Source organism: Salmo salar, chromosome 02 (assembly GCF_965601325.2).
Source record: "Salmo salar chromosome 02, fSalSal1, whole genome shotgun sequence".
NCBI classification, from domain to species: Eukaryota; Metazoa; Chordata; class Actinopteri; order Salmoniformes; family Salmonidae; genus Salmo; species Salmo salar.
In genome coordinates, this window is record NC_138292.1 from 29254746 (window position 1) to 29282507 (window position 27762).

Below are 27762 nucleotides of genomic sequence, written 5' to 3' on the forward strand. Positions count from 1 at the left end.
TTGGGAGGGATCGTAGACCATTCCTCCATAAAGAATGGTCAGATGACATGATAATAGAGCTCTTTGGTCACACACACCAGTGTGGGTTGTTAAGGTCGATGGCATCATGAACTTTACCAGGAACCTACCAGGACATTTTTGCCAAAAACCTGGTTGCCTCAGCTAGGAGACTGACACTTGGCCACAAGTGGATCTTCCAACAAGATAATAACCCCAAGCACTAATCAAAATCCACAAAGAAAATGGTTAATTGACTACAAAATCTAAATTTTGCAATGGCCATCTCAGTCTCCAGATTTCATCCCCATTGAAAACCTGTGGTATGAATTGAAGAGGCTAGTCCATAAGAGCCGACAAAGAATATCTAGGATATAAAAAATTCTAGATCCTCCTGGCTGAGACAACCAGGTTTTTTCATAAAATGCCCTGGTAGGCTACCTCGTAAAGTTCATGATGCCGTCGACCTTACCAAGGTCCACAGGACCAGCGGAAGCAAAATAGCCCCATAGCATTAAAGACACACCACCATACTTTACTGTAGGTATCAGGTACTTTTCTACATGCTTCTGTTTTTCAATGCCCATGAACCCACACCGGGGTGTGGCCAAAGAGCTTTATTTTCATGTCATCTGACTATTCTGTATGGAGGAATGGGTTAAGATCCCTCCCAACATATTCTCCAATCTAACAAAGCATTTTAGAAAAAGGCTCAGAGTATTGAAAACACGGGTGGCAATAATTTTGACCCCTATCTTTTTTAGATTTTTTACAAATTATTTGTGAAACAAAGTCTTTCTCCGAGCAATTGTATTAGTCTAAAATAATATACTTTTTTTTTTTTAAATGCATACGGTATAGCTCAGTATTTGTATTATTTATTTTATACACTATTTTTGGCTGATCTTTATCAAGGATGCCAATAATTATTGACTTGACTGTATAATGATCAGCAATGCATTTCACTCACAGATATAATAAAATCCATTATTATTTATAGGCATTGGAGAGTCTATTCATTCAAAACATGTTATTACAAGGCAATTGATAGCTATTAGACACCAATTCAGTCTAGAATTAGGCCTGGTTTAAATGATCTAAAGCTTTTTGGCTCTATATATTAAAGCAATTATCTTTTGCCATTGTTGTTAGGGCATCGACCTTGTAGGAATAATGAATGTGGCAGGTGCTAGTTTTGTTATCTCTACTGTAGCACAGATGAATGTGGCAGGTGCTAGTTTTGTTCTCTATACTGTAGCACAAATGTAACCCCAGAACCCTTGCTGTAGATAGCCAGGTTGGAGCTCTAAGGAGAGCCTTGCATCATTACCACCATGAGTTGGGATCGACATTTAACCTGTTAATTCACCACTGTGGTGAATGCGTGCAAGGGAAGGTCACCCAGATTAGACTCGAATTAGATACATATGACCTTTATCTCTCTCTGAATTAAATTACATCCAAAAGGCTTTATTGGCATGGAGTCTAACTACATAGAATCATATTAAATCTGACGACGGAAATGAGATCTCACCCTCGTGAGGTCTCAATGGGAAACTGGTTTGATAGTTACCCTGACTATTTCTATGACAAATTCAATTCATATTTTATTCCTCTGCAGGTACCAGACTGATGGTGTTGTACTGCAACCTGGTGGATAATGTGAGCACTCTCGCTTGTACTGCGCCCTGCACTGCAGTAGGTGTCAGTATGTTCTTCTTCATCCTTTTGAAAAGTTCTTCTTCATCCTTTTGAAAAGTATCTTCAACCTAAGGGGAGAACCAGGAACAAACTGTCGTTTGTTTAGATTTCCTAGCTTGGTCTTGACAACTCCAGGAGTTACGTTTTTGCTTGTTTTTGAAAGTGTAGCTAGATAGAGTAATTCAAAACAGCATCATAACATGAATAAAACAGAGAGAGGAATCATGCGCTCAATGCTTGTTGTTGTGGCCGTTGCCTTTGTCCTCGTGAGCCGAGCAGAATGTCACACTAGTACTACGCCAACGCCATTGAATTGTAAGATACTATTCCTACATTTTTGGTTACGAAATGTATCAACAGCATGATTCAGTGTTGTCGTTGCTGGTTTCATTTATTTGTTTGTTTGCATTATGTCGCTTGTAAGGTCTCGATGGCTAGTTAGCTAACTAGAACTGAAATGCGTCATCAGCTAACGTTAGCTTGCTAGGTTAGCCAAAATCATCAACTTTGAGTTGGTGTGACATGCACAATTGTAGACAGTATGGTGATTTAGCCTAGTTTTAAGCATGGCACAGCTAAGACTTACTGAATTCAAATAAGAACACACATTTCATTTCAGCTTGCAAAGCCTTCTCAACTTGTGACTCATGCGTTCAACACCCAAAGGTAAGCAGAATATTATGTAACACTTCCTATTTGTAAAGCATATACATTATAGTCTTGCTACTAACTATAGCACTGAGGCTATGTTCAATAAAACTATATATATATATATATATATATGTCAATTTGTACCATTTTGTACAAGAGTTACTCTATAAATGAAGGCAGAGAATTGCGAGGGACCTCACCATACGATATTATCACGATACTTAGATGCCGATACGATATATATTGTGATTCTCATTATTCCATATGTATTGCGATTTGATGTTCCAAACATATTGCGCACCGTATGTCTGCTGCAGAGGGACAAGAGAGAGCCATGAGAAAACAAGTTTTGATCAGTCATCGAAATAAAAGTGCTGTAAACAAATTGGCTACCAATTTAAAAAGATGGAAAACACTTTGAAGGAAACATACTGGAGTTTTGGTGTAGATACAGCCAACTTGTTCAAAAGTAATATAGTGATATTGTGAAAACAATGCAATATGATATATCGTCAAAAATAATATCTTTATGTAATTATCAATTCCCCACCCCCAATCAGTAATATTAATAAATGATGGACACAGTCAAGGACATGGGTGAAGGCTGGGAATAGGTGATCCTGCACATATCACGTCTTTGAGAATTGAAGTAGTAGGCTAATGATGAGTGTCTTTTCTCAGTGCCTGTGGTGCATGACCAACGACACGTGCACAGACTACCCAGTGAGCTACATTCTGCCTCCACCTGCAGTGTGTAAACTGTCACAGGCACGATGGGGAATGTGTTGGGGTGAGTGAAATTAAGTTTTACATGATGGGACCTCCCGTTAGACGACCTGATGTGGGTGCAGGCTTTAGTCCCACCCCAGCAAGAACACACCTGATTGTACTAATCAACTTATTGTTGTGTTTGATTTAGACATGGATTAGTGTAATCAAGTGTGTTACTGCTTTGCTAGAACAAAAGCCTGCCCTGTACGCACATCAGCCCATGGCGGACCACATGCTTAGTTGGGTGTCTGTTCAGGTCAATATAGCAACAGTCAGATTAATACATAATAGTACATCTGAATGTGAATGGTGGAGCCTTGTTGGCATAGTTCATAATCTAATTTTATTGGTCGCATACAAATATTTAGTAGGTTTTATTGCAGCTGCAGCGAATTGCTTATGTTTCTTGTTCCAAAAGTGCAGTAATACCTAACAATACAAAACAATACACACAAATCCCCCAAAATAAAGAAATTAAGAAGTATCAGAATGAGCAATGTCTGAGTCTGGAATATAAATATATACACTCAGTGGCCAGTTTATTAGGTACACCCATCTAGCACTGGGTTGGACCCCCCCACCCTTTGCATACAGAACATCCTGAATTCTTTGGTCCATGGATTCTACAGGGTGTGGTGTTAAAATGTTGCTCAATTGGTATCACAGGACCTAACGTGTGCCAGGAAAACATTCCCCACACCATTACACCACCACCAGCCTATACCGTTGACGCTGGGCAGGATGCACCATGTACTGATCGTGTGCCCACTGGAGCCGCTTCTTCTTGTTTTTAGCTGATAGGAGTGGAACCCAGTGTGGTTGTCTACTGCAATAGCCCATCCCTGACAAGGACTGACAAGTTCTGCACACAACTTTTGAACTGTCCCATTATTTGTGGCCCGCCTGTTAGCTTGCACAATTCTTGCCATTCTTCTTTGACCTCTCTCATCAACAAGCTGTTTTCGCCCACAGGACTACCGCTGACTGGATGTTTTTTTTTGTCCCACTATTCTTGGTAAACCCTTGACACTGCTGTGTGTGTTTCTGAGATACTGGAAAAGGGTGTGTTTGGCACCGACGATCATACCAAGCTCAAAGTCGCTTAGGTCACTCGTTTTTCCCATTCTAACGTTCGAACAGTAACGGAATGCCTCTGCCTGTCTGCCTGCTTTATATAGTAAGCCACTGCCATGTGGCTCACTGTCTGTAGGAGCAATCCATTTTTGTGAACTGGGTGGTGTTCCTAATAAACTGGCTGCTGAGAAAGTATTCACATCCCTTGACTTTTCTACATTTGGTTGTTTGTCACTGGCCTACACACAATACCCCATAATGTCAAAGTGTAATTATAGTGTTTAACCTGTTTTTTGAATGACCACCTCATCTCGGTACTGCACTCATGCAATTATCTGTATGGTCTCTCAATCGAGCAGTGACTTTCAAACACAGATTCAACCAGAAAAACCAGGGCGATTTTTCCAATGCCTCGCAAAGAAGGGCACCTATTGGTAGATGGGTCAAAATAAAAATAAAAAGCAGACATTGAATATCCTTTTTGAACTTGGAAGTTATTAATTACACTTTCGGTGGTGTATCAACATACCCAGTCACTATAAAGATACAGGTGTCCTTCCTAACTCAGTTGCCTGAGAGGTTGGAAACTGTTCAGTGACTTTAAAACAGTTAGGGTTTAATGGCTGTGATAGGAAAACTGAGTATGGATCAACAACATTGTACAGTATGCTGTTATACTGTCCTAATTGACAGAGTGAAAAGAAGGAAGTCTTTACAGAATAAAAATATTCCAAAATATGCATTGTGTTTGTAACAAGCCACCAAAGTAATAGTGAAAGAAATGTGGCAAAGCAATTCACGTTTTGCCCTGAATGCAAAGTGTTATGTTTGGGGCAAACCCAGTACAACACATTGCTGAGTACCACTCCATATTTTCAAGCATAGTGGTGGCTGCATCATGTTATGGGTATGCTTGTAATCGTTAAGGCTGGGTCAGTTTTTCAGGATAAAAAAAAATTAATGGAATGGCGCTAAGCACAGACAAAATCCTAGAAGAAACCCTGTCTGTCTGTTTCCACCAGACACTAGGATATAAATTCACCTTTCAGCAAGACAATAACCTGAAACACACTGTGTAGTGTAGAAAACATTAAGAACAACACCTTCCTAAAACATTAGGAACAACCCCCGTTTCCTCTCAGAACAGCCTCAATTAGTCTGTGCATGGACTCTACAAGGTTTCGAAAGCGTTCCACAGGAATGCTGGACCATGTTGACTCAGATGCTTCCCACAGATGTCAAGTTGGCTGGATGTCCTTTGGCTGATGGACCACTCTTGATTCACACAGGAAACTGTTGAGCATGAAGAAGAAAAAAACAGCAGTGTTGCAGTTGTTGACACAAACCGGTCACCTGGCAGCTACTACCATACCCTGTTCAAAAGCACTTAAGTCTTTCGTCTTGTCCATTCACCCTCTGAATGGTACACATACACCATCCATGTCTCCAATAGTCTCAAGGCTTAAAAATCCTTCTTTAATCTGTCGTCTCCTCTTCATCTACACTGATTGAAGTGGATTTAACAAGTCACATCAATAAGGGATCATAGCTTTCACCCGGGCGGACTATGTCATAGAAAGAGCAGGTATTCCTAATGTTTTATACACTCAGTGTACACTGGAGTTGCTTACCAAGACAACATTGAATGTTCCTGAGTGGCCCAGTTACAGCTTTCACTTAAATCGGCTTAAATCTTATGGCAAGACTTAAATGGCTGTCTAGCAATGATCAACAACCAACTTAACAGAGCTTGGAAGAATTTTTTTTTTTAAGAATAAGGTGCAAATATTGTACAATCCACGTGTGCAGTATGTGAACATGATTAAAGTGACCAGTGTTCATTGACTATGTACATAGGGCAGCAGTCTCTAAGGTGCAGGGTAGAGTACTTAGTGGTAGCTGGCAAGTAACAGTGACTAAAGTTCAGGGTAGGTACCCGGGCGGAGGTCGGCTAGTGGTGACTATTTGACAGTCTAATGGCCTGGAGATAGAAGCTGTTTTTCAGTCTCTCTGTCCCAGCTTTGATGCACCTGTATTGTCTCCGCCTTCTAGATGGTAGCGGGGTGAACAGGCTGTGGCTTCTTCAGGCCTAGTAGATGTCTGTCAGCCAGCCTGCCCCCTCTGGCTGTTCTGTGTTGATTAGAGCCACCCCACTGACTGATCCACACACACACACACACACACACACACACACACTGGGGCTGCCTGCTGGAGCTGCCTGCTGGGCTTCTGAACACAGGCCTCTGGGCCACAGATGACAACAGCATGGGGTGTCTGGCTGGTTTCTGAGCATGAGGTTAGATACCAGGGCTAGATACTAAGGAATAACATACATTCCACAGTATTATGATCATTTTAATAGTTAAAGAAGAGATCTTTTCATTTTGTTTTGTAAAAAAATCTCCCTGCCACAAATATTGGCATATTTAATTGAGAATACAATGTTTTATGACATGAGAATCTGGAAACAACCATCTTCGTCCAAACTAGTTACTAATCAGTTTAAAAAGCCTTCTCAACTTGTGACTCGTGCATTCAAAACCTAAAGGTAAGAAGAATATTATGCTACAATTCTTGACCAACATTTCTTTTGTCCAAACCAAATCGAGCAAGTACAAAAATCTTGACATAAAACCCCACTTGTAATTTGAAAAACACACCGGCAGGTGGCAGTATTGTCTAACAAAGGTGCATTGTTGAATTAGTAGTCTGAGTGCCAAACTGAGCTTTTCATATCGCTCAATCACAGGCTGGTATTGCTCAGGCTTATTAAATAATACTGCATATCTGACTTGCTCAACCAATCAGCATCAGTGCAGTCTGCACCCCTCATTTGGATCTGTTTGATTCCTCATGGGTTTATTAGTCATATACCTACATATTGATAGAATAAATGCATAATCACATTATCGGCTGCAATCATTATCGGCTGCAATCTAGAATGATGAAGACAGCCCATTTCCTGTTTGGTGGTTGGTGACGCAACAGTAACTGTAACTAATTTCCTTTTCTATTTCCTGCATTTTTGGGGGGGGGTATTTTTTCCACTTATGGTCTCATAATAAGTCAATGAATAGACATTTTTAGAGCTGGGATGCTTGGAGGAAAACATACACAGTGGCATGTTACATCAACATAGCATCTAGCAGTCGCTAGGCCCCGCAGTTGCGGCTGAACAATATGTTTGTGTGTTTAACTCTGCCTGTAAACACGCTGGATGATTCAGAATCCATTGAAGAGCTTGAACGATTCATTGACGAGAGATACTTACAAACTCTTAGAAACATGTCGCTGGCTTCGGAGGACTCGAGCACTGTTAAGGACAATCAACAAAACAAACCAAAACCAGGTTGGCCAATAGGTATCAACGATGGAACCAAACCATCCCCTAGTAAGAGGGCGCGAGTGGGGAGAGGTTTACTGATATGGATGTTGACTTGTTAAAATCCATCAATGAAAGGCTTGCCGAACTTGATATCTTGGATATATTACGAGAGGACATCAATGCATTATGTGCTAGTCTAGAATTCAGCCAACGCCAGATTGATGATCTAAGGAAGGAACGCGGCGCTGAAAAAGGTACTGTAGACTCTATTCATAGCAAGGTGGAGGTGGTACAAAGGGAGAACAAACAACTTAAAGAAACCTTGCTTGATGTACAGTGTCGATCAATGCGGGACAATCTAATATTTTCAGGGATACCGGAGAATGACAACAGCAGAGGCTGTGAGGACACAGTCCGAGACTTTATGTCAACTCAACTAAAACTGCCCACTGATGTTGTGCGTAATGTCACTTTCTCCAGAGTCCATAGAATAGGTAAGGCCTCTGGAAATAGGCCACGGGCTATTATTGCCTGTTTTGGCAAATTTAAGCAAAATGAAATGACAAAGAACATGGGCAGAGAACTCAGAAACACTGATTTTGGAATGAATGATCACTTCCCCACCGAGATCAATGAAAGGAGAAAAAAACTATATCCCATCATGAAGGAAAAACATTGCCTGAATCAACGAGTCTCCATGGTGATGGATAAACTATATCAACGGGCAATTGTATCGGGACTCTCGAGTAACTCCCTGGCTATTTTGATTTAATGTTCAAATTTGAGTTTGTGTGTTGTAGTGTGTTGTAGTGTATCATGACAACTTCAACCTTAACGAATACATGCTCTATTGATCTCCACTTGATAAGGAAAGGGCTGCATATAGCTCAGGTTAATGTATGTAGCCTTCCTAACAAAATACATGAGGTTTTTAACTTGGTCAAAATAAATAATATTCCTATTTTGGCTTTGACCGAAATGCATTTAGATGCATCTGTAAATTATGGGCAAATTAACATTCATAGATATAGTCTACTTATAAGGGATAGGAATAGGAATGGTGGGGGTGTAGCACTGTATATTCAGAATCATATACCTTTTAAGAGGAGGGATGACCTTAATGTATGTCACGTAGAGGCACTATAGGCTCAGGTACATCTGCCTCACCTGGCAGCCATATTGGTGGGATGTGTGTATAGACCTCCTAGCTCTAAGGTGTCCTATCTGGATGACTTATGTACTGGGTTTGACCAGGCCACAGATAGCAACAGAGATATATTTATCTTGGGTGATTTTTAATATAAATTGGAAGGATCACAATAATTCGAATAGAACAAAATTGATGAGATATGCGGAGAACTGTGGTTTGAAACAAATGGTTAATGATACTACTAGATCATCAATTAAGTTGGGTCATCGTTCAGACACATGCATTTATCTGATTTTCTGTAATATACCATTGCAATGCTTAAAAGCCAGATCAATGCCAGTGGGCTGGACAGACCATAATACTGTGACCATAACCATGAACACCAAGGTTCCAAAGAAACCCCCTAGGATTGTGGTCAAGAGAAATTTTAAAACATTTAATCATGAGCTATTTCAAAATGATTTGGCTGCTGTACCCTGGGAGCTGATTTATCTAGAGGATGATTTAAATCGCGCTACAGAATGTTTTATTGATTTGCTCACTGAAGTAATGGACCATCATGCCCCTATAAGAAAGAGTACAGTTGGTGCTCGTCCATCTCCATGGATTGATGATGAACTGGGTAAGGCTTTTTCTCAAAGAAATATGTCAAAATTCTTAGCAGCCAAGTCAAAATTAGAAATTGATGAACAGAATTATAGAACATTGCATAAGTATGCAGTTAAATTCAATCGAAAGGGAAAAAAAAGTTATTTTACAACAATGCTTTTATTGATTATAAAAATGATTCTAAAAAGGTATGGAACACAGTTAAGGGCTTACTTGGTACATCTATCTCATCATGCCCATCTAGTGTGGAGGTTGACGGGAGAATAATAACAAAACCAGTTGATATTGCCAATTTTGCCGATTTTTAATTTTTTTTTTTACAAAGAAAATGAATTTACTGAGCAACAATGTAAACATACATTCTTCCAAACAAGCTATTGTCCAATGGATTGATGATCATATTATGAGCAACAAGATCTGCTCTTTTAGTCTGCAAACGGTGTCAGTGGAGGAGGTGTTAAACCTATTGAAGTCATTACCTGATGGGAAATCTACAGGTTAATTTTTTGCTTCGCTGTGCTGCTCCCCAGATTGCAGTTCCACTGAGATACATATTTTATTGGTCACTGGAAAAGGGGATGTTTGCAAATGTATGGAAGCATGCAAAACTGTGTCCTAGTCCGAAAGACTGCAAAGAACCCATTACTCCTGCCAATAGTCGACCAATTAGTCTACTCCTTACACTCAGTAAGATATTGGAGGTTATTGTGAGTAAACAAATATGGGAGTACATGGAAAATAATGATCTGATTACAGCCAATCAGCATACTTGTCGCAAAAACCATTCCATTACCACTGCATTGGTTGACATGACTGACCAGTGGCTCAATGCTATGGATAATGGCAAGTTTGTGGGTGTACTATTTTTAGATTTCAGTGCAGCATTTGATTTAGTGGATCATGAAATAATTTTGACAAAATTAATGCATTATGGTTTTAAGGAGGTAGCATTGAATTGGGTACAGTCATATCTAACTGACAGGAAACAGTCCACCTATATCAATGGTTCATTTTCTTCCCCTCGTGTTAAACTGTGGAATACCGCAGGGCAGCTGCCTTGGGCCACTTCTTTATTTAATATATACCAACAACCTTCCCTATGCCTTAGCTGAAACTCAAGCTACTATATTTGCAGATGATACTACAATTTATGCAGCAAGACAATCGGTTCAACAGGTACAGCAAGCTTTACAAGGAGATTTGGAGAATATCAGGGAGTGGGTTTGCCAGAACAAACTTGTTTTAAACACCAAGAAAACCAAAGTTATGTTGGTCTGTTCCACTAGGAAAAGGCCAAAACAGCATGGGATACAATTAAGTATGGGAGGAGTACAAATTGAACAAGTGGCAGAAACCAAACTATTGGGAGTGCAGCTAGACAACTGCTTATCATGGTCGTCTCAAATAACTAATCTATGTAAAAAAATATATATATTAAAACAGCATGTATAATCAGAAGGATAGCTACATATTTTCCAGGAAAAATTCTTAAGCAAATAACCCAAGCATTAATTGAGAGTCAGGTGAACTACTGTTCTGTGGTCTGGGGAAATGCATCAGCAAGTGAAGTTAGGAGGATGCAGATTGCACAGAACAAAGCAGCAAGGATTGTTTTACGGTGGAGATATGGTTCTTCTGTTGCAGTCATGCGCAATGTTCTTTGTTGGTCATCAATCAACAAGATAATTGAAAAAAACATGCTTATTTTATTTCATATACATCATTTAAAACAGCCAAGTTCTATTCACAACTGTAATCAGTTGGTAAGAGAGAGACATTCCGTAAATACTAGGAATAGATTGTCCACCATCTATGCGTTATCCAGACAGAAAAGAGAAATGGGCAAAAGAACATTTCGATTTAGAGCAATAAAGAAATGGAATAAATTAACTGAGCAAATCAGAAACCTTTCAATATATACATTTAAACATATTTTTAAATGATTTAAATATAATACACAGAAATGTTGTGGGATTACAGTAGATGAAGAATCAATATTTTTTTAGATTTGAGTATTTATTGGTTCATTATGTTAGTATACTATGTATGTTTGTAATAGTGTGTTATATGTGAAATGTGTTTTGTATATAAATTGTATTTTAATTTTTAAGGACTCCTGGAAGATTAGTCCAAATGGGGACTAAAAGAGAATCAAATCAAATAATTAAATGTTTTCTTCATCCTTGATAAAGGATAGTTTGTGAAATTCACTTAAGTCAAATAACTTTGAAGCATGTTGTTATTTGTTCATATCTTGACCCTTGACCTTTTCTCTGTTCCAGTGAACTTCGAGGCCCTGATCATCGCCATGGCAGTGTTAGGCGGGACCATCATCATCAGCATCACAGTCTGTTGCTGCTGCTGCTGTTGCTGCAAGAAACATCAATCGGGGTAAGACAGGAAGTGATGTCACCAAATTGCCCTGTCTAGCCTAATATTAAGGCATACTTGCAAAGAATGGCAAGGGTTTTATCAGTCGGTCTTGTTCATAATCCTAGGAAAACCTCCACACTAATAACTATGTCTTTCAATACCTCAGACTCCTCATAAATGTGCTGATATTCTGCATATCCTTTGTTGCATCCAGCATCAGATTATTCAAAATGCAGATCTCTATTAACATGCACCATCCATGTACAGTGGTTATACCCTTTTATTAAAACAGGTAGGTGCAGTGCTGGATGCTGATCCTGCCCTGATTGTTATGCGACGCTAGGAGGGAGGAAGAAGAAACTGTCACCACAAAGTGGAATGTTTTAAAACGGCATGTCAATCAAATGCTTGCTGGCCTGACACCCTGATTGGCAGCCATTTAAATGCAGCCGCTCTGTGCATCTCAATCATCTATCCTAAATAAACATGAAGGCTGTGAAGATGAAACAACATGTCTGTCCAAAATGAAGTTCCACACAGTTCATATTTCTCACCTCCCAATCATTGGAAGGCCTCTGCATATATTGGCATAATTTGTTCCATTTTAAGATTGCATCCAATTAACAAAGATGACACCTCTCTCGTCTCCCCAGCAGAACCTCTCACCTGTCAGAACCTATCCCCTTTCCAAGCTTACACAACAGCAGCCTCACTTTTTGCGTTAAACACAAGCAGCAGAATGACAGGATTGCTTTTTGTTGGCATCATCTATGCAAAGTTAAGAGCAACAGCAACAGCCATTCTATACAACAGATCTTGCAGTGTTATTGTTGACAAGGAATACTAAGTCTCATTTCCACTTGGAGACAAAGTATATCATATACTGTACAAGGAAAGTGTGTTCTCAGACCAATCTGTGCTAGTGTCTCTGTCTGTAAACGTGATGTTTCAAGGTGATTGTAACGCTGCCTGTGTCTCTGTGTCTCACCAGGCCAGACAGAGATGAGGAGAGGTTTGCCAGGAGGAGAGGGGAGATCAGACAGCGTGCTGATGAACGGTAAGTATTCATTAGTTATCACACACTCAGCTTCACAAAGGCTTTCAAACTACTACTAAAAGATGCCCCATTTTATCAACACAATGATTTGTGTGAGCCCACACTGTTAGTTGCTTAGATTTTTGGGGAGGTGCTTGTATCTGTTTCAATGATGGAAAGCACTTCCCACAGCTACCTGGTCAGATTCAAAGTTTTCTACTCTGCTGCTGGTGATCTATAGAGACGTTCTCTGTCAGGGTTGGGGATTTGAACAGTTGGTGAGCTGTGCCTGCGGCTCTTCAAGCAACACCGTCCACAGGAGAAATACTGTGTGTGTGTCCCCAAACACCAACCGAGAGGATTGTAATCACTGATTCCAGCTCTTAGTCTTCAGCAGCTGCACTTTGATCAGTGTGTGTTTAAATATAGAACGTGCTACTACATAGTGTAGTGGTAGAAATGGGATTCTGAGCCACACTTCCTCCTACACTGAATCACTCCCTTTACATAAATGTTTCATCCTTTCTTTAAATGTTTTCCTGCCTGTCGTCCACCGAGGATAGCTTGATGTGTTGTTTAACGTGGTGAGCAGTCAGTCATGCAGAAAGACAGTCGGTACAGTAAATGTATCATGTCACGTGCTGCGTGGTGTACTGGGGAGTCTTGGCTCACTGTGTGTTTCTGAATTAAACCAGCCTCTGAACCTTTCTTCTATCAAGCCAGGGAATGTAGAGTAGACTCACTCAGTCAGTTCCTGATGTGGATCAAACCACCATAGTCTGTGTTGGTGTACTGACCTGCTGTTCTGATGGGAACAGAGAGGACCCAGGCCTGTTTTATGCACCATGGGAGAGGAGGGAGCCTCTAGAGAGATTACAGCACGTCCCCAGAGTCTGCAGATGGAGAGGTTAGGACACAGCTAAGAGCTCTGAGCCCTCTGTCATCTGAGCCACAGATGGGGAACGTTCTACAGAACACCTTAACAGACATAAGTTACCACATCCCCACCATCCAAACTCCACCGACTCTTACTGGATCTCTATGTTGGAGAATGTCCCATTGAAATAACACAGGGTTTAGGTTAAGTTTGTCCTGACTCCCTATCAAACCAAGGGGTTTAGGGAGGTCTAAGACAGTGTTAGAGAGTGAGTTTAGAAAGACAGTGCACTTGAGTCTTTGAGATTGTATTCATCCCTCTCGCTCTTTTTCATTTTCTTCCGGTCACTCTCCCTGCCTGCTCCCGCCCACTTGTTGCCTTGGTGCATGGTTATGTGGGAGTCAGTCAGCTGAGAGGGAGGGGGGTGGAGGAGACAGATGGTGGTCAGGACAGCCTCTGCTCCTCTCTGCTCCCTGTGTTGTCAGCCTGCCTGCCTCCTCTGATTGCTGCTCCCCAGATCACTACCTGGCATTAAAGAGCCCAGATTGATTTACACTGTCTGTCTTTGTGTGGGACTGCCACTGGTGCCCAGTGAATTTACGTCCCTGGAGGGACCAACAAAACAATCACAACCACCTCCCCTCCCTGCCTCCTTTGTGTCCCCCATAAAGTTAGAGCGATGGCTGGGTGGCAGGCTCCTCAGCCTGCCCTGTGCTCGTATTTCACCTACTGCTGGCAATGCCGGTGTAAAACACAGCGTCTTGTTCTTTACGAGCCTCTATCAGGGGCCACGGGGAGGTAAACAATGACACTAAAGCCGCCTTAAATAATGTCAGATGTCTAAAGGCTTAATGCTGCCACTAAGGCATGGCAGCTTCGTTCAGCAAGATGGAGGCTGGAGTCAACTTTTGGTTTGTAGAGCACAGATATAGATGCCACTTTGGTTATTGATTGCTTTTGACATCCATATTTCATATTTCCACTACTGCAGTCACTGCAGTCCATTAGTTGACTTGATAAGGTATTTGCAGCTTGGGCAAAGTTCTTCCATTAAGCGGGGCTCCTCTGAGGAGGCTGGGGAGTATGGTGCAGGGACTGTGAAGTGTCACTGGTGAGAAAGCTGAGGTGCTAAAAGCGGCAGTGTGAAACAACATGTAACAAGTTTAGCAGAAACACCCACTGACTGAGTACGTTTACATGCACACTAATAATTGGATATTAAAGTGATTATGGCAGTAGGCCAAGTATGGCAATAGCCATGTAAACACCTTTGTCTGCTTAGCTTAATCAGCATACGGTCTACATCGAAGTAAGCATACGCCGATTATAACACCTGGTTTTCTAAGCAATCTGGAATTATTAGGGCATGTAAACAGCTTAATCCGTGTTCCAGCAGTGTAATTGATCTGCACATGTGCCAGCACCGGTAGCACAAGCCTCCCTCTTATGCACGAGTGAAGTGAGTTAGGAAAAATTTAACGGTTTGTTTTTACATATAAACTTTATATGTCCTCAGAATCATTTTACATTTACATTTAAGTCATTTAGCAGACGCTCTTATCCAGAGCGACTTACAAATTGGTGCATTCACCTTATGATATCGAGTGGAACAACCACTTTACAATAGTGCATCTAAATCTTTTAAGGGGGGGGGGGGTTAGAAGGATTACTTTATCCTATCCTAGGTATTCCTTAAAGAGGTGGGGTTTCAGGTGTCTCCGGAAGGTGGTGATTGACTCCGCTGTCCTGGCGTCGTGAGGGAGCTTGTTCCACCATTGGGGTGCCAGAGCAGCGAACAGTTTTGACTGGGCTGAGCGGGAACTGTGCTTCCTCAGAGGTAGGGGGGCCAGCAGGCCAGAGGTGGATGAACGCAGTGCCCTTGTTTGGGTGTCGGGCCTGATCAGAGCCTGAAGGTATGGAGGTGCCGTTCCCTTCACAGCTCCGTAGGCAATCACCATGGTCTTGTAGCGGATGCGAGCTTCAACTGGAAGCCAGTGGAGAGAGCGGAGGAGCGGGGTGACGTGAGAGAACTTGGGAAGGTTGAACACCAGACGGGCTGCGGCGTTCTGGATGAGTTGTAGGGGTTTAATGGCACAGGCAGGGAGCCCAGCCAACAGCGAGTTGCAGTAATCCAGACGGGAGATGACAAGTGCCTGGATTAGGACCTGCGCCGCTTCCTGTGTGAGGCAGGGTCGTACTCTGCGAATGTTGTAGAGCATGAACCTACAGGATCGGGTCACCGCCTTGATGTTAGTGGAGAACGACAGGGTGTTGTCCAGGATCACACCAAGGTTCTTCAAATGGGCTTCGAAAAAATAACATGGTCGCTGTGGTAGAATTCTATTTCATTTGGCGATTTTCTGCATTTATCAAATGTCTTGTTCAGATGTGTCGATGTAAGGATTATTTGGGAAATCGTTCTTCTTGCAAGACATGTCAACGTTTAAAACAAACTATTATATTAATCTGACTATCTACAATAATTGTGTAATTGTGTGCATGTAACAGTGCTCACTGACTGGTGGTTTATATAGTATGAGGCTTGTATTCACAATCTGTACTGACTGAGAAGACTTTATAAATCCTACATTACCCAGAAGTACTGACTGAGAAGACTTTATAAATCCTTCATTTCCTACTGTTCATTATCCTGCACTGTGTTCTTCTGTCAGCGGGTTATTACATGTTCCAGTGTTGCTTATTGTCTTGTTACTGTGTGATAGAGCATGACCAGCATTGTCCTCTACTCTGACAGGAAGGTGGAGAGGAAGGTGAGGCATGATGACATCCGTAAGAAGTATGGTACGTATCTCCCTCTCTACATGTATAGAAGTTACGATAATATCATTATTTTAGCTATTTTATTAGGATCCATATTAACTGTTGCATAGCATCAGCTACTCTTCCTGGGGTCCACACACAACATGAAACGTGACACAGAACAGCTCAAGGACAGAACTACATAAATGTATACAGTGGTATGTCTCAACTTTTACTTGCAACTTATTGTGTATCTGATATGAACCAAGTCCCTCTAACCTCTTATGCAATTAGACCCAAGATACACCTCCTCATATAACCTGACCCAATGACCTTGCTCTACTTCACCTGATATGAAAGTCTTCTGAGACTGTACATTTACAAGCCTCTTACTGTTCTGTGGCCTGATGTACTTTACATGGGTGTAATGGGATGAGCGTTCGGCATTCATTGTCCTCTATCCATAGGGCCGTCCATTTCCATATTTTCTAAGGTGTTGCTTATTGAATTTCCATCCTCGGTCACATGAATGCATTATTCAGCGTAGTGAACGTGTCCCAAAGCAAGCCAACGCAGCCCACATATTGGTTACTCTACCTCAAGTCTCTCGAAATCAATTCTAACACGATGCATCACACTTTGGATGTCAGATACTGGGCATCTCATTAACATCTGCATGTTAGTACAGGTCAGCTCAACACACACAGTTCCCTATGTTGAAACATTGATACAGAAACACAGGCCAACTCAGTCTCAGGTAATATCTTGATTCTGAATACTGTAACAACCCGTAAAGCTCGGATAGCTGGTTTATTCAGTGTGCCAGACAGTGTAGGAGAGTGGGGAGAGCAGAGAGGTGAGGTGACTAGGAATGAACAGCAGTCTGTAGGGCAGAGGGCTCCCTGGGGTGAATAGGAATGATGGGACATATGAGCACTGCAGTCAGTCCCAAGGTTGACTGAAATGCGGGTGGGATTCCCGGACTTCCTGCTTATTCCAGGAATTATCCAACAAAGGTTTTTTGGAAAACCTAGACATTTTGGGAAAGTCACTGGCGTTTTTCAGTCTATAGGAATTATGGGAGTTATGAGACAAACAGGGTAGAGTGTCCCTGGGGTCTGATACTGTGACCTCTGCTCTATGCTAGGCCTCTGACCCTGGGGGGGGTTGTATGAAGACATCTGCTTCTGGTTAAGTGTGAGAAGGGGGTAGCATAACTCTAAAGCTCTCTGAAAAGTGACTAGAGAGCAGATAGAAAGACAGGATCCCCGTTGTTCCATATTCATAGTGAATATTTCTGGTATTGATGCGTTGTCAAGTTTGAGATCTTTCCATACATTGCCTTCACGTTCTCGAGGTGTGTGTATGTGTTAATAACATGGTTCTGTACTATTGGTTGCAGTTCCACATCAATTGTGATTTTCTTTATGGACAATATGACAGAGTGATGGATGGTGGTCTCCTTCACATGCCTCCTGCTAACTGAAGTCTATGTACATTAGGGACCGCTTGGCATTTGTCTGCTACTCAAACGAGGGTGTGTGTGTGTGTGTGTGTGTGTGTGTGTGTGTGTGTGTGTGTGTGTGTGTGTGTGTGTGTGTGTGTGTGTGTGTGTGTGTGTGTGTGTGTGTGTGTGTGTGTGTGTGTGTGTGTGTGTGTGTGTGTGTGTGTGTGTATACGAGTAGGTTCTGCTTAATGTCTGAGTGAAGTCAACTCAACGTCTGTTGCATTTCAGGAGGACCAGACTCACAGTGTAAATCTCTACCTGTGTGTGCCTTTTCACTCAGTCAATCCTCAGAGATCAAACACCTAGTGACCTGCACCACATTCCCATCTTGGCAGCCTCTGTACCACCCCTTGGCAGCCTCTGTACCACCCCTTGGCAGCCTCTGTACCACCCCTTGGCAGCCTCTGTACCACCCCTTGGCAGCCTCTGTACCACCCCTAGACAATGTAACTATATACACTGCTCAAAAAAATAAAGGGAACACTTAAACAACACAATGTAACTTCAAGTCAATCACACTTCTGTGAAATCAAACTGTCCACTTAGGAAGCAACACTGATTGACAATACATTTCACATGCTGTTGTGCAAATGGAATAGACAACAGGTGGAAATTATAGGCAATTAGCAAGACACCCCCAATAAAGGAGTGGTTCTGCAGGTGGTGACCACAGACCACTTCTCAGTTCCTATGCTTCCTGGCTGATGTTTGGTCACTTTTGAATGCTGGCGGTGCTTTCACTCTAGTGGTAGCATGAGACTGAGTCTACAACCCACACAAGTGGCTCAGGTAGTGCAGCTCATCCAGGATGGCACATCAATGCGAGCTGTGGGAAGAAGGTTTGCTGTGTCTGTCAGCGTAGTGTCCAGAGCATGGAGACAGGCCAGTACATCAGGAGACATGGAGGAGGCCGTAGGAGGGCAACAACCCAGCAGCAGGACCGCTACCTCTGCCTTTGTGCAAGGAGGAGCAGGAGGAGCACTGCCAGAGCCCTGCAAAATGACCTCCAGCAGGCCACAAATGTGCATGTGTCTGCTCAAACGGTCAGAAACAGACTCCATGAGGGTGGTATGAGGGCCCGACGTCCACAGGTGGGGGTTGTGCTTACAGCCCAACACCGTGCAGGACGTTTGGCATTTCCCAGAGAACACCAAGATTGGCAAATTCGCCACTGGCGCCCTGTGCTCTTCACAGATGAAAGCAGGTTCACACTGAGCACATGTGACAGACGTGACAGAGTCTGGAGACGCCGTGGAGAACGTTCTGCTGCCTGCAACATCCTCCAGCATGACCGGTTTGGCGGTGGGTCAGTCATGGTGTGGGGTGGCATTTCTTTGGGGGGCTGCACAGCCCTCCATGTGCTTGCCAGAGGTAGCCTGACTGCCATTAGGTACCGAGATGAGATCCTCAGACCCCTTGTGAGACCATATGCTGGTGTGGTTGGCCCTGGGTTCCTCCTAATGCAAGACAATGCTAGACCTCATGTGGCTGGAGTGTGTCAGCAGTTCCTGCAAGAGGAAGGCATTGATGCTATGGACTGGCCCGCCCGTTCCCCAGACCTGAATCCAATTGAGCACATCTGGGACATCATGTCTCGCTCCATCCACCAATGCCACATTGCACCACAGACTGTCCAGGAGTTGGCGGATGCTTTAGTCCAGGTCTGGGAGGAGATCCCTCAGGAGACCATCCGCCACCTCATCAGGAGCATGCCCAAGCGTTGTAGGGAGGTCATACAGGCACGTGGAGGCCACACACACTACTGAGCCTCATTTTGACTTGTTTTAAGGACATTACATCAAAGTTGGATCAGCCTGTAGTGTGGTTTTCCACTTTAATTTTGAGTGTGACTCCAAATCCAGACCTCCATGGGTTGATAAATTGGATTTCCATTGATTATTTTTGTGTGATTTTGTTGTCAGCACATTCAACTATGTAAAGAAAAAAAGTATTTAAGATTATTTCATTCATTCAGATCTAGGATATGTTTTTTTGTGTTCCCTTTATTTTTTTGAGCAGTGTAGAATACTACAATGGACATGAACCTTCTTATGATGGGATACATTTTTGCCTTTTTGTCAGGGAGTTGGTCTACCATGGTTTGCCAGTGCTGTGATAAGATATTGTGTAAAATAATGAATTTGAAGAATTGATCTGCACTGTATGTTTGTTTGTTAACTAGCTAGCCAGGCCATTTTAGAGGAATGATTCCATTAGTGTTTTAACTTAACAACAAATTTGCCAACATTCCATTCGAACAATGCAGTCAATCCACATCCATACACTGGCTGATATCAGTTGATGATAGGTCTTAGACAAGTTGTAAATGCAACAAGTACTGATTGTATCATTAGGGCTCCCGAGTGGCGCAGCGGTCTAAGGCACTGCATCTCAGTGTAAGAGGCGTCACTACAGTCCCTGGTTCGAATCCGGCCGTGATTGGGAGACGCATAGGGCAGCGCACAATTGGCCCAGCGTCGTCCAGGTTTGGGTGTAGGCCCTCAATGTAAATAAGAATTTGTTCGTAACTGACTTGCCTAGTTAAATAAAAAAAAATACAAATATATATAGTTTTCCAAGATAACAAAACATTTGACATTTGTGGTCTGTTTGCTAATATTTTAGAGGCTATTTAAACATAACATTTGTAAAAACCCCATTACAAACTCTATTTATAATTATGAAAGTATTTTAGGTAGACCATTTTATTACACAATTTCTGATATCACGTCCCATACTTTTTTTCCCTACATATGTAAAGTCAGGATTATGCCTCTACTGCCTTTCATTCCAATTAGACTCGTTTTGGATTTTTCCCTGACCAATATGGTTGCCATTTTGACCACATTCTGGAACTTTTAATAGGATCTCTATGCTCTAGCCAGCCTCTGTACAACCCTACACAGCCCAGTCATAACACAACAGCTTCTAATCACTGTTTTTCAATGTTCCCCATCTCTCCTTTTTATTTCTCTCTCTCTCTTTGTTTTTACAGGTCTTGTCCCTGACTCTGACCACCCATACAGCAAGTTTGAAAATGAGTAAACCAGAAACCTATGTGAAGAGAAGTTGTTCAGATGGCCCTGCTCTACTCTGCTCCATCCTGTTTGGACTGACTATCATCCTGTCCTGCTGACTGTTTTAGCTTAGAGAGCAGAGACACCCTACTCTGAGAGACACACAAACACCTATATATCAAGACCGGTCTATCATCATGATTCATCTAAATCAAACCTTTGCCTATAATTATTAAATGCAGTTTTTATTCATTCATTTTAGGTTCTGAATGAAAATGATTTCCAGGTTGAGAAAATGTTACGTTTGTCACACGATTAAGAAGTTTGAGGAAGTTTGTAATATTTAGTTTGCTGTTGGAGACATGGCACTGAGTGGAGCTTCTTAACTTTCTGCACATTCTTTGTATTTTTGTGAAATCTGATTTAAATGCCTTTGTTTTAAATTACTGTAATATCTGTGAGTGCGATTGCGCTTTGTATATATTTCATAAACCAAGAACATCATAATCTATGCTCAATCTGATACATTTCCTAATAAAATGTTTATTTTAATGTAGAATTTTAACGACTTAACAACAAGCGTAAGATCACCATGCACAATGCCAAGCGTCGCCTGGAGTGGTGTAAAGCTCACCGCCGTTGGCTCAGTTGTGGCTCAGTTGGTAGAGCATGGTGTTTGCAACGCCAGCATGGTGTGTGCAACGCCAGGGTTGTGGGTTCGATTCCCACGGGGGGCCAGTAGAAAAAAAAAAAATGCATGAAATGGTATGAAATGTATGCATTCACTACTGTAAGTCGCTCTGGATAAGAGCGTCTGCTAAATGACTAAAATGTAAATGTAAATTGGACTCTAAAGCAGTGGAAACGCATTCTCTGGAGTGATGAATCACTCACCATCTGGCAGTCTGACAGATGAATCTGGGTTTGGGGGATGCCAGGGGGATGCCAGGTGCATGCTAACTACCTGAATGCTTAGTGACAACTTTAAAGTTTGGTGGAGGAGGAATAATGGTCTGGGGCTGTTTTTCATTGTTCATTCTAGGCCCCTTGGTTTCAGTGAAGGGAAATCTTAATGCTCCAGCATACAATGACATTCTAGACGATTCTGTGCTTCCAACTTTGTGGCAACAATTTGGGGGAAGGCCTTTTCCTGTTTCAGCATGATTAATGCTCCCGTGCACAAAGTGAGGTCCATACAGGAATGGTTCGTCAAGATTGGTGTGGAAGAACTTGATTGGCTTGCACAGAGCCCATCGAACACCTTTGGGATGAATTGGAATGCTGACTGCGAGCCAGGCCTAATCGCCCAACATCAGCGCCCGACCTCACAAATGCTCTTGTGGCTGAATGGAAGCAAGTCCCTGCAGAAATGTTCCAACATCTAGTGGAAAGCCTTCCCAGCAGCACCTCCGTATTAATGCCCATGATTTTGGAATTAGATGTTTGACGTGCAGGTGTCCACAGCCTCTCCATCCTTTATTCGTAAACACACCCCAATCTACCGGATGTCTGGATGGAGTTGTCTGTCCTTATAATGACCTCATGTTAGCCAATTTACTTCCCTGTATAGCCATTCGACATCTTAATGGCGGTGCTGCTATAGAAAGTTTGGTCATTAAAGGGATACTTTGGGATTTAGGCAATGATGCCCTATACCTACTTTCGCTGAGTCAGATGAACTCGTAGATAGCATTTTTATGTCTGTCCGGTATGAAGGATGTTGGAGGTACTTTCGCTAGCAGATACCCATAGACTTCCAGTCATTGCTACAATGAACAAAAATAGAAACTTAACATGTAAAGTGTTGGTCCCATGTTTCATGAGCTGAAATAAAATAAATGTTCCATATGCACAAAACCTTATTTCTCTTAGTGCGCAAATTTAGGCAGGTATAAGCTACACACAATGATTTGCATTTTATCGATGGCAATTTGAATGCAGAGCTACCGTGATGAAATTCTGAGGCCCATTGTGTCGTGCCTTTCATTGACACCATAACCTCATGTTTCAGAATGGTAATGCATGGCCCCAAGTTGCAAGGATCTATATACAATTCCTTGAAGCTGAAAATGTTCCCGTACTTCCATGGCCTGCATACTCACCAGACATGTCACCAATTGAGCATGTTTAGGATGCTCTGAATCGATGTGTAAGACAGTGTGTTCCAGTATCCAGCAACTTTGCACAGCCATTCAAGAGGATTGGGAAAACATTCCACAGGCCACAATCAACAGCCTGATCAACTCTATGCGAAGCAGCTATGTCTTGCTGCATGAGGCAAGTGGTTGTCACCAGATACTGACTGGTTTTCTGATCCACGCCCTTACTAAATATTTTTAAGGTTATCTGTGACCAGATGCATATCTGTATTCCCAGTCGTGAAATCCGTAGATTATGGCCTTATACATTTTTTCAATTGATTTCCTTATATGAACTGTAATTCAGTAAAATCTTTGAAATTGTTGCATGTTGTGTTTATATTTTTGTTCAGTATAGTTCCCATTGGCTCACGAAACTTCCTCTAACATCAGTTAGAGACAGAGAAATGCTATGCGCGAGTTCATCTGACTCTGGGGGAAGTAGATAAAGGGCCTCATTGCTAAAATCCCGAAGTATCCCTATAACTTTGTTTAAAAATCTGCAGGGACTTGATAATGCTGTTAGTAAAAAAGGTATATTGTAGATCTAGTCCCTCACAAAAACAGTTGGAAATGTGTTTCAAATATGAGAGTGTACACTTGGTTAGGCTAGTGGCAAAACTGCTATCTTTAATCGAATCTAATTCTAATGCTAGTCGATGCTTTGTTGTTGCAGCTTCTGCACACGTGCACAGTCTAAATCTACAAGGACAGGCCCAGCCGATTTGACATGCAAATCTCCTGAAAAGCTTTTATTCAGTTCCATCATTTGCAGTGCAGACAAAATCCAGACTGACAACATCCAGACTGACAACACCCAGACTGACAACACCCAGACTGCCAGACTGACAACACCCAGACTGACAACATCCAGACAGACAACACCCAGACTGACAACACCCAGACTGACAACACCCAGACCAGATCAGACGTTTTTAAACGGTGAAAATACTGAGCAAGAGAAGTCAAATCAGGTGATTATGAAACACTAAGGTGGATGCCTTACCACTCTGGAGTGGTCCAAGGCAGATTTAAGGACATATCAATTCATCTGAGGCTCATCACTTTTATTGGTTTTATTGAACAGTTATAAAGAGGTTCTTGGGCAGACATGCCGTGCACCTGTTTATAGGGTAATCGTGTAATTGACTCATTGGCAGTCTCATATGGGTTACACATTGAATAAGAATACCTCAAAGGATTTCCCTTTCACATGTACAGGGCCGACCCTGGACAGCCTGTCACAATTGATTTGGAATACATAGCATACTTTACATTGCCATCATGCCAGTCTGTTTGTGCCATAATGCCATGTCACTCAGTGACATGCCAAACATGACAGTGTTTGGAGTTGGCAGGAACACCAACAGATCTGGGAGCAGGCTATACTTTATAATCATGTTTAATTGTATTGAAGAAGTTCTCGTTGAACAATGAAACCCATTGAGTCATAAAAATGACAGAACCATGTAGGTTCTCAGATTTGGATAGGACAGTGGACACCCTGCCTTCCCTGGAGGAATGTATGTGTACATTAAAACAACATGGCCTTGACAAACCCCTCCACATTCCTAGCATGTTTCCCAAAGAAATTTGGCTGGGGAACAGAGCAGTTCCTTGCCTATGCTTTAAAACCTTGACATCAGGAAGGGGAGATCATGTTTGTACCATGTCATAAGCCTCATTTCCTAACTCTGCTCATTCTATTCAGATAAGATCAGTGGTACTTGATACCAGTGGAGATTTTAGCATGTAAATCTTGGTGGAGCAAACTCCCACAATTTTTTTCGATTAAGACATTAAGGAGCGAGCTAAGACGTACGTAGTCAATATAACTATTTGTTCAGCACTTTTGAAATGTACAGCGATAGAATTCAGAACATGGGCCATTCTTACAGTAGTCTCCCTGTACACCAAGTCAGAACCATAGGATAAATGAAGGGGGCATATAAGCAGACAATGAAAGCTCTTACAATATTCGATGATGACAATTCTAACCCTGATTCAGATGACCATCCTACCCATGCTAGATTACGGAGAAATAATTTATAGATCGGCAGGTAAGGGTGCTCTCGAGCGGCTAGATGTTCTTTAGCATTTGGCCATCAGATTTGCCACCAATGCTCCTTATAGGACACATCACTGCACTCTATACTCTGTAAACTGGTCATCTCTGTATACCCGTTGCAAGACCCACTGGTTGATGCTTATTTATAAAAACCCTCTTAGGCCTCACTCTGAGATATCTACTGCAGCCCTCATCCTCCTCATACAACACCCGTTCTGCCAGTCACATTCTGTTAAAGGTCCCCAAAGCACACACATCCCTGGGTCGCTCCTATTTTCAGTTCGCTGCAGGTAGCGACTGGAACGAACTGGACAGTTTTATCTCAATCTCTTCATTCAAAGACTCAATCATGGACACTCTTATCCAATATTTATATTGTATTTAATTATTTATTTTTAATCCCAGGCCCCCGTCCCCACAGAAGGCCTTTTACCTTTTGGTAGGCCATCATTGTAAATAAGAATTTATTCTTAACTGACTTGCCTAGTTAAATAAAGGTTAAATACATTTTTTTACATACAATTTCTCTAAAACAGTCTGTAGGCTACATATGCACCACCAAGTCAGAACAGTACAATAAGTTGTGAGGGGGAAAGGGACCAAATTACTAGGGCGAGCCACATGGGCTACTAACAGCGTAATACACAACATACACTTAACATTGCTTTCTTAGCTATAGTATACATATTTCTCTGGCATATGACATAATTTATGCAACACCATACAAGACATTTTAGGACTCACTGTTGTTGTGCTGTGCTCACTTGAACAGGAAGGTGGTGCAGCGATCCTTCTTGTGGGCAATTTTTTTCATGAAACTTTGTCATCAAAGTCTGGCATTCTCTGGATTTATGCTGCTTTCAAGACATTTGGGAACTCTGAAAAAAACAAGGTTGAATCCATGGCCTCCTTAATCTTTAGGATCCAAGGGGGCTTGTACTGCCTAGCTCTCCCTATAGATTCAGTGGTGACATAGTGTCCCCATGAGTGACAGAACACTGAGCCAAAAAACTAGAAACTAGAGAAGATTACCAATGCCTAAGCTCTGTACTTTCCACTGGCTGCCCCTCCACCACAGAAAGCACTGAGCTAGGCTGAATCATCTGCATTTTGGAGCTGCCTTACTCAAGAAAGCAAAAAAGAGACCATGTTTGTATGTGGCTTTATTAACTCTCTATATATATTTTTTTACATTGTTTGCAAACTAATATGTGACACGTATTAAAGCGAAAATAACATGCATGACAACAACAAAAAATTATATATTACAGTATCAGTCAAAAGTTTGGACACTCGATGAAGGGTTTTTTCTTTATTTTTATTATATTCTTCATTGTAGAATAAAAGTGAAGACATAAACTATGAAATAACACATATGGAATCATGTAGTAACCAAAAAAGTGTTAAACAAAATATATTTTATATTTCAGATTCTTCATTGTAGCCACCCTTTGCCAAGATGACAGCTTTGCACACTCTTGACATTCTATCAATCAGCTTCACGAGGAATGCTTGAAGGAGTTCCCACATATGCTGAGCACCTGTTGGCTGCTTTTCCTTCACTCTGCAGTTCAACTCATCCAAAACCATCTCAATTGGGTTGAGCTCGGGTGATTGTGGAGGCCTGGTCATCTGATGCAGCACTCCATCACTCTCCTTGGCTAAATAGCCCTTACACAGCCTGGAGGAGTGTTTTGGGTCATTGTCCTGTTGAAAAACAAATGATAGTCCCACTAAGAGCAAACAGAGGGGATGGCGTATTGCTGCAGAATGTTGTGGTAGCAATGCTGGTTAAGTGTGCCTTGAATTCTAAATAAATCACGGACAGTCACCAGCAAGGCACCCCCACACCATCCCACCTCCTCCTCCATGCTTCACGGTGCGAACCACACATGTGGAGATAATCCGTTCACCTACTCTGCGTCTCACAAAAACACAGCGGTTGGAACCAAAAATCTCCAATTTGGACACCTGTTAGTTGAAATGCATTCCAGGTGGCTACCTCATGAAGCTGGTTGAGAGAATGCGAAGAGTGTTAAGCTGTCATCAAGGTAAAGGGTGGCTAGTTTGAAGAATCTATGATCTAAAGTATGTTTTGATTTGTTTAACACTTGTTTGGTTACTATATGATTCCATATTTGTTATTTCATAGTTTTGATGTAAAAAATAGTAAAACATTAAGAAAAACCCTTCATTGAGTAGGTGTGTCCAAGCTTTTGAATGGTACTGTCTATACATTACCATTCAAAAGTTTGGGGTCACTTTTTTGGTCCATTAAAATAACATCAAATTGATCATAAATACAGTGTAGACAGTGTTAATGTTGTAAATGACTATTGTAGCTGGAAATGGCTGTTTTTTAATGAAATATCTACATAGGCTACAGAGGCCCATTATCACAAAACATCACTCCTGTGTTCCAATGGCACGTTGTGTTACCTAATCCAAGTTTATCATTTTAAAAGGCTAATTGATCATTAGAAACCCCTTTTGCAATGATGTTAGCACAGCTGAAAACTGTTTCACAAACAAGGACATTTCTAAGTGACCCCAAACTTTTGAACAGTATGGTATATATATAAATATATATTTTTTGTTAGCTAAACAGGTGGGTCTCAAAACAGGTGCTTGATACTGCCATCAGACATATCAGAGAATACAGGTGTTATACATTCGCATTCGCTGACATAATTGACAGTTTGAACTCA

General features: G+C 41.8%; 1 protein-coding gene across 1 annotated transcript; it reads left to right on the forward strand.

Annotated features, from left to right (window-relative positions):
* Positions 1-1709: 1709 nt before the first annotated feature.
* On the forward strand, positions 1710-21400 carry LOC106579409 (pituitary tumor-transforming gene 1 protein-interacting protein). Its single transcript, XM_014159301.3, has 7 exons — positions 1710-2013; positions 2318-2364; positions 3031-3139; positions 11561-11669; positions 12643-12708; positions 16320-16366; positions 20827-21400. Exons 1-7 carry the CDS (start codon positions 1899-1901, stop codon positions 20874-20876), a joined length of 543 nt encoding a protein of 180 aa, XP_014014776.1. The 5' UTR covers positions 1710-1898; the 3' UTR covers positions 20877-21400.
* The last annotated feature ends 6362 nt before the right edge of the window (positions 21401-27762 follow it).

What these genes read in the sequence shown, in the direction of transcription:
- LOC106579409 (XM_014159301.3), top strand. Translation starts at nt 1,899, where the DNA reads ATGAATAAAACAGAGAGAGGAATCATGCGCTCAATGCTTGTTGTTGTG. An exon ending in TACGCCAACGCCATTGAATT is followed by an intron (nt 2,014 to 2,317) that starts GTAAGATACTAT and finishes ATTTCATTTCAG; the next exon opens with CTTGCAAAGCCTTCTCAACT. An exon ending in ACGATGGGGAATGTGTTGGG is followed by an intron (nt 3,140 to 11,560) that starts GTGAGTGAAATT and finishes TCTCTGTTCCAG; the next exon opens with TGAACTTCGAGGCCCTGATC.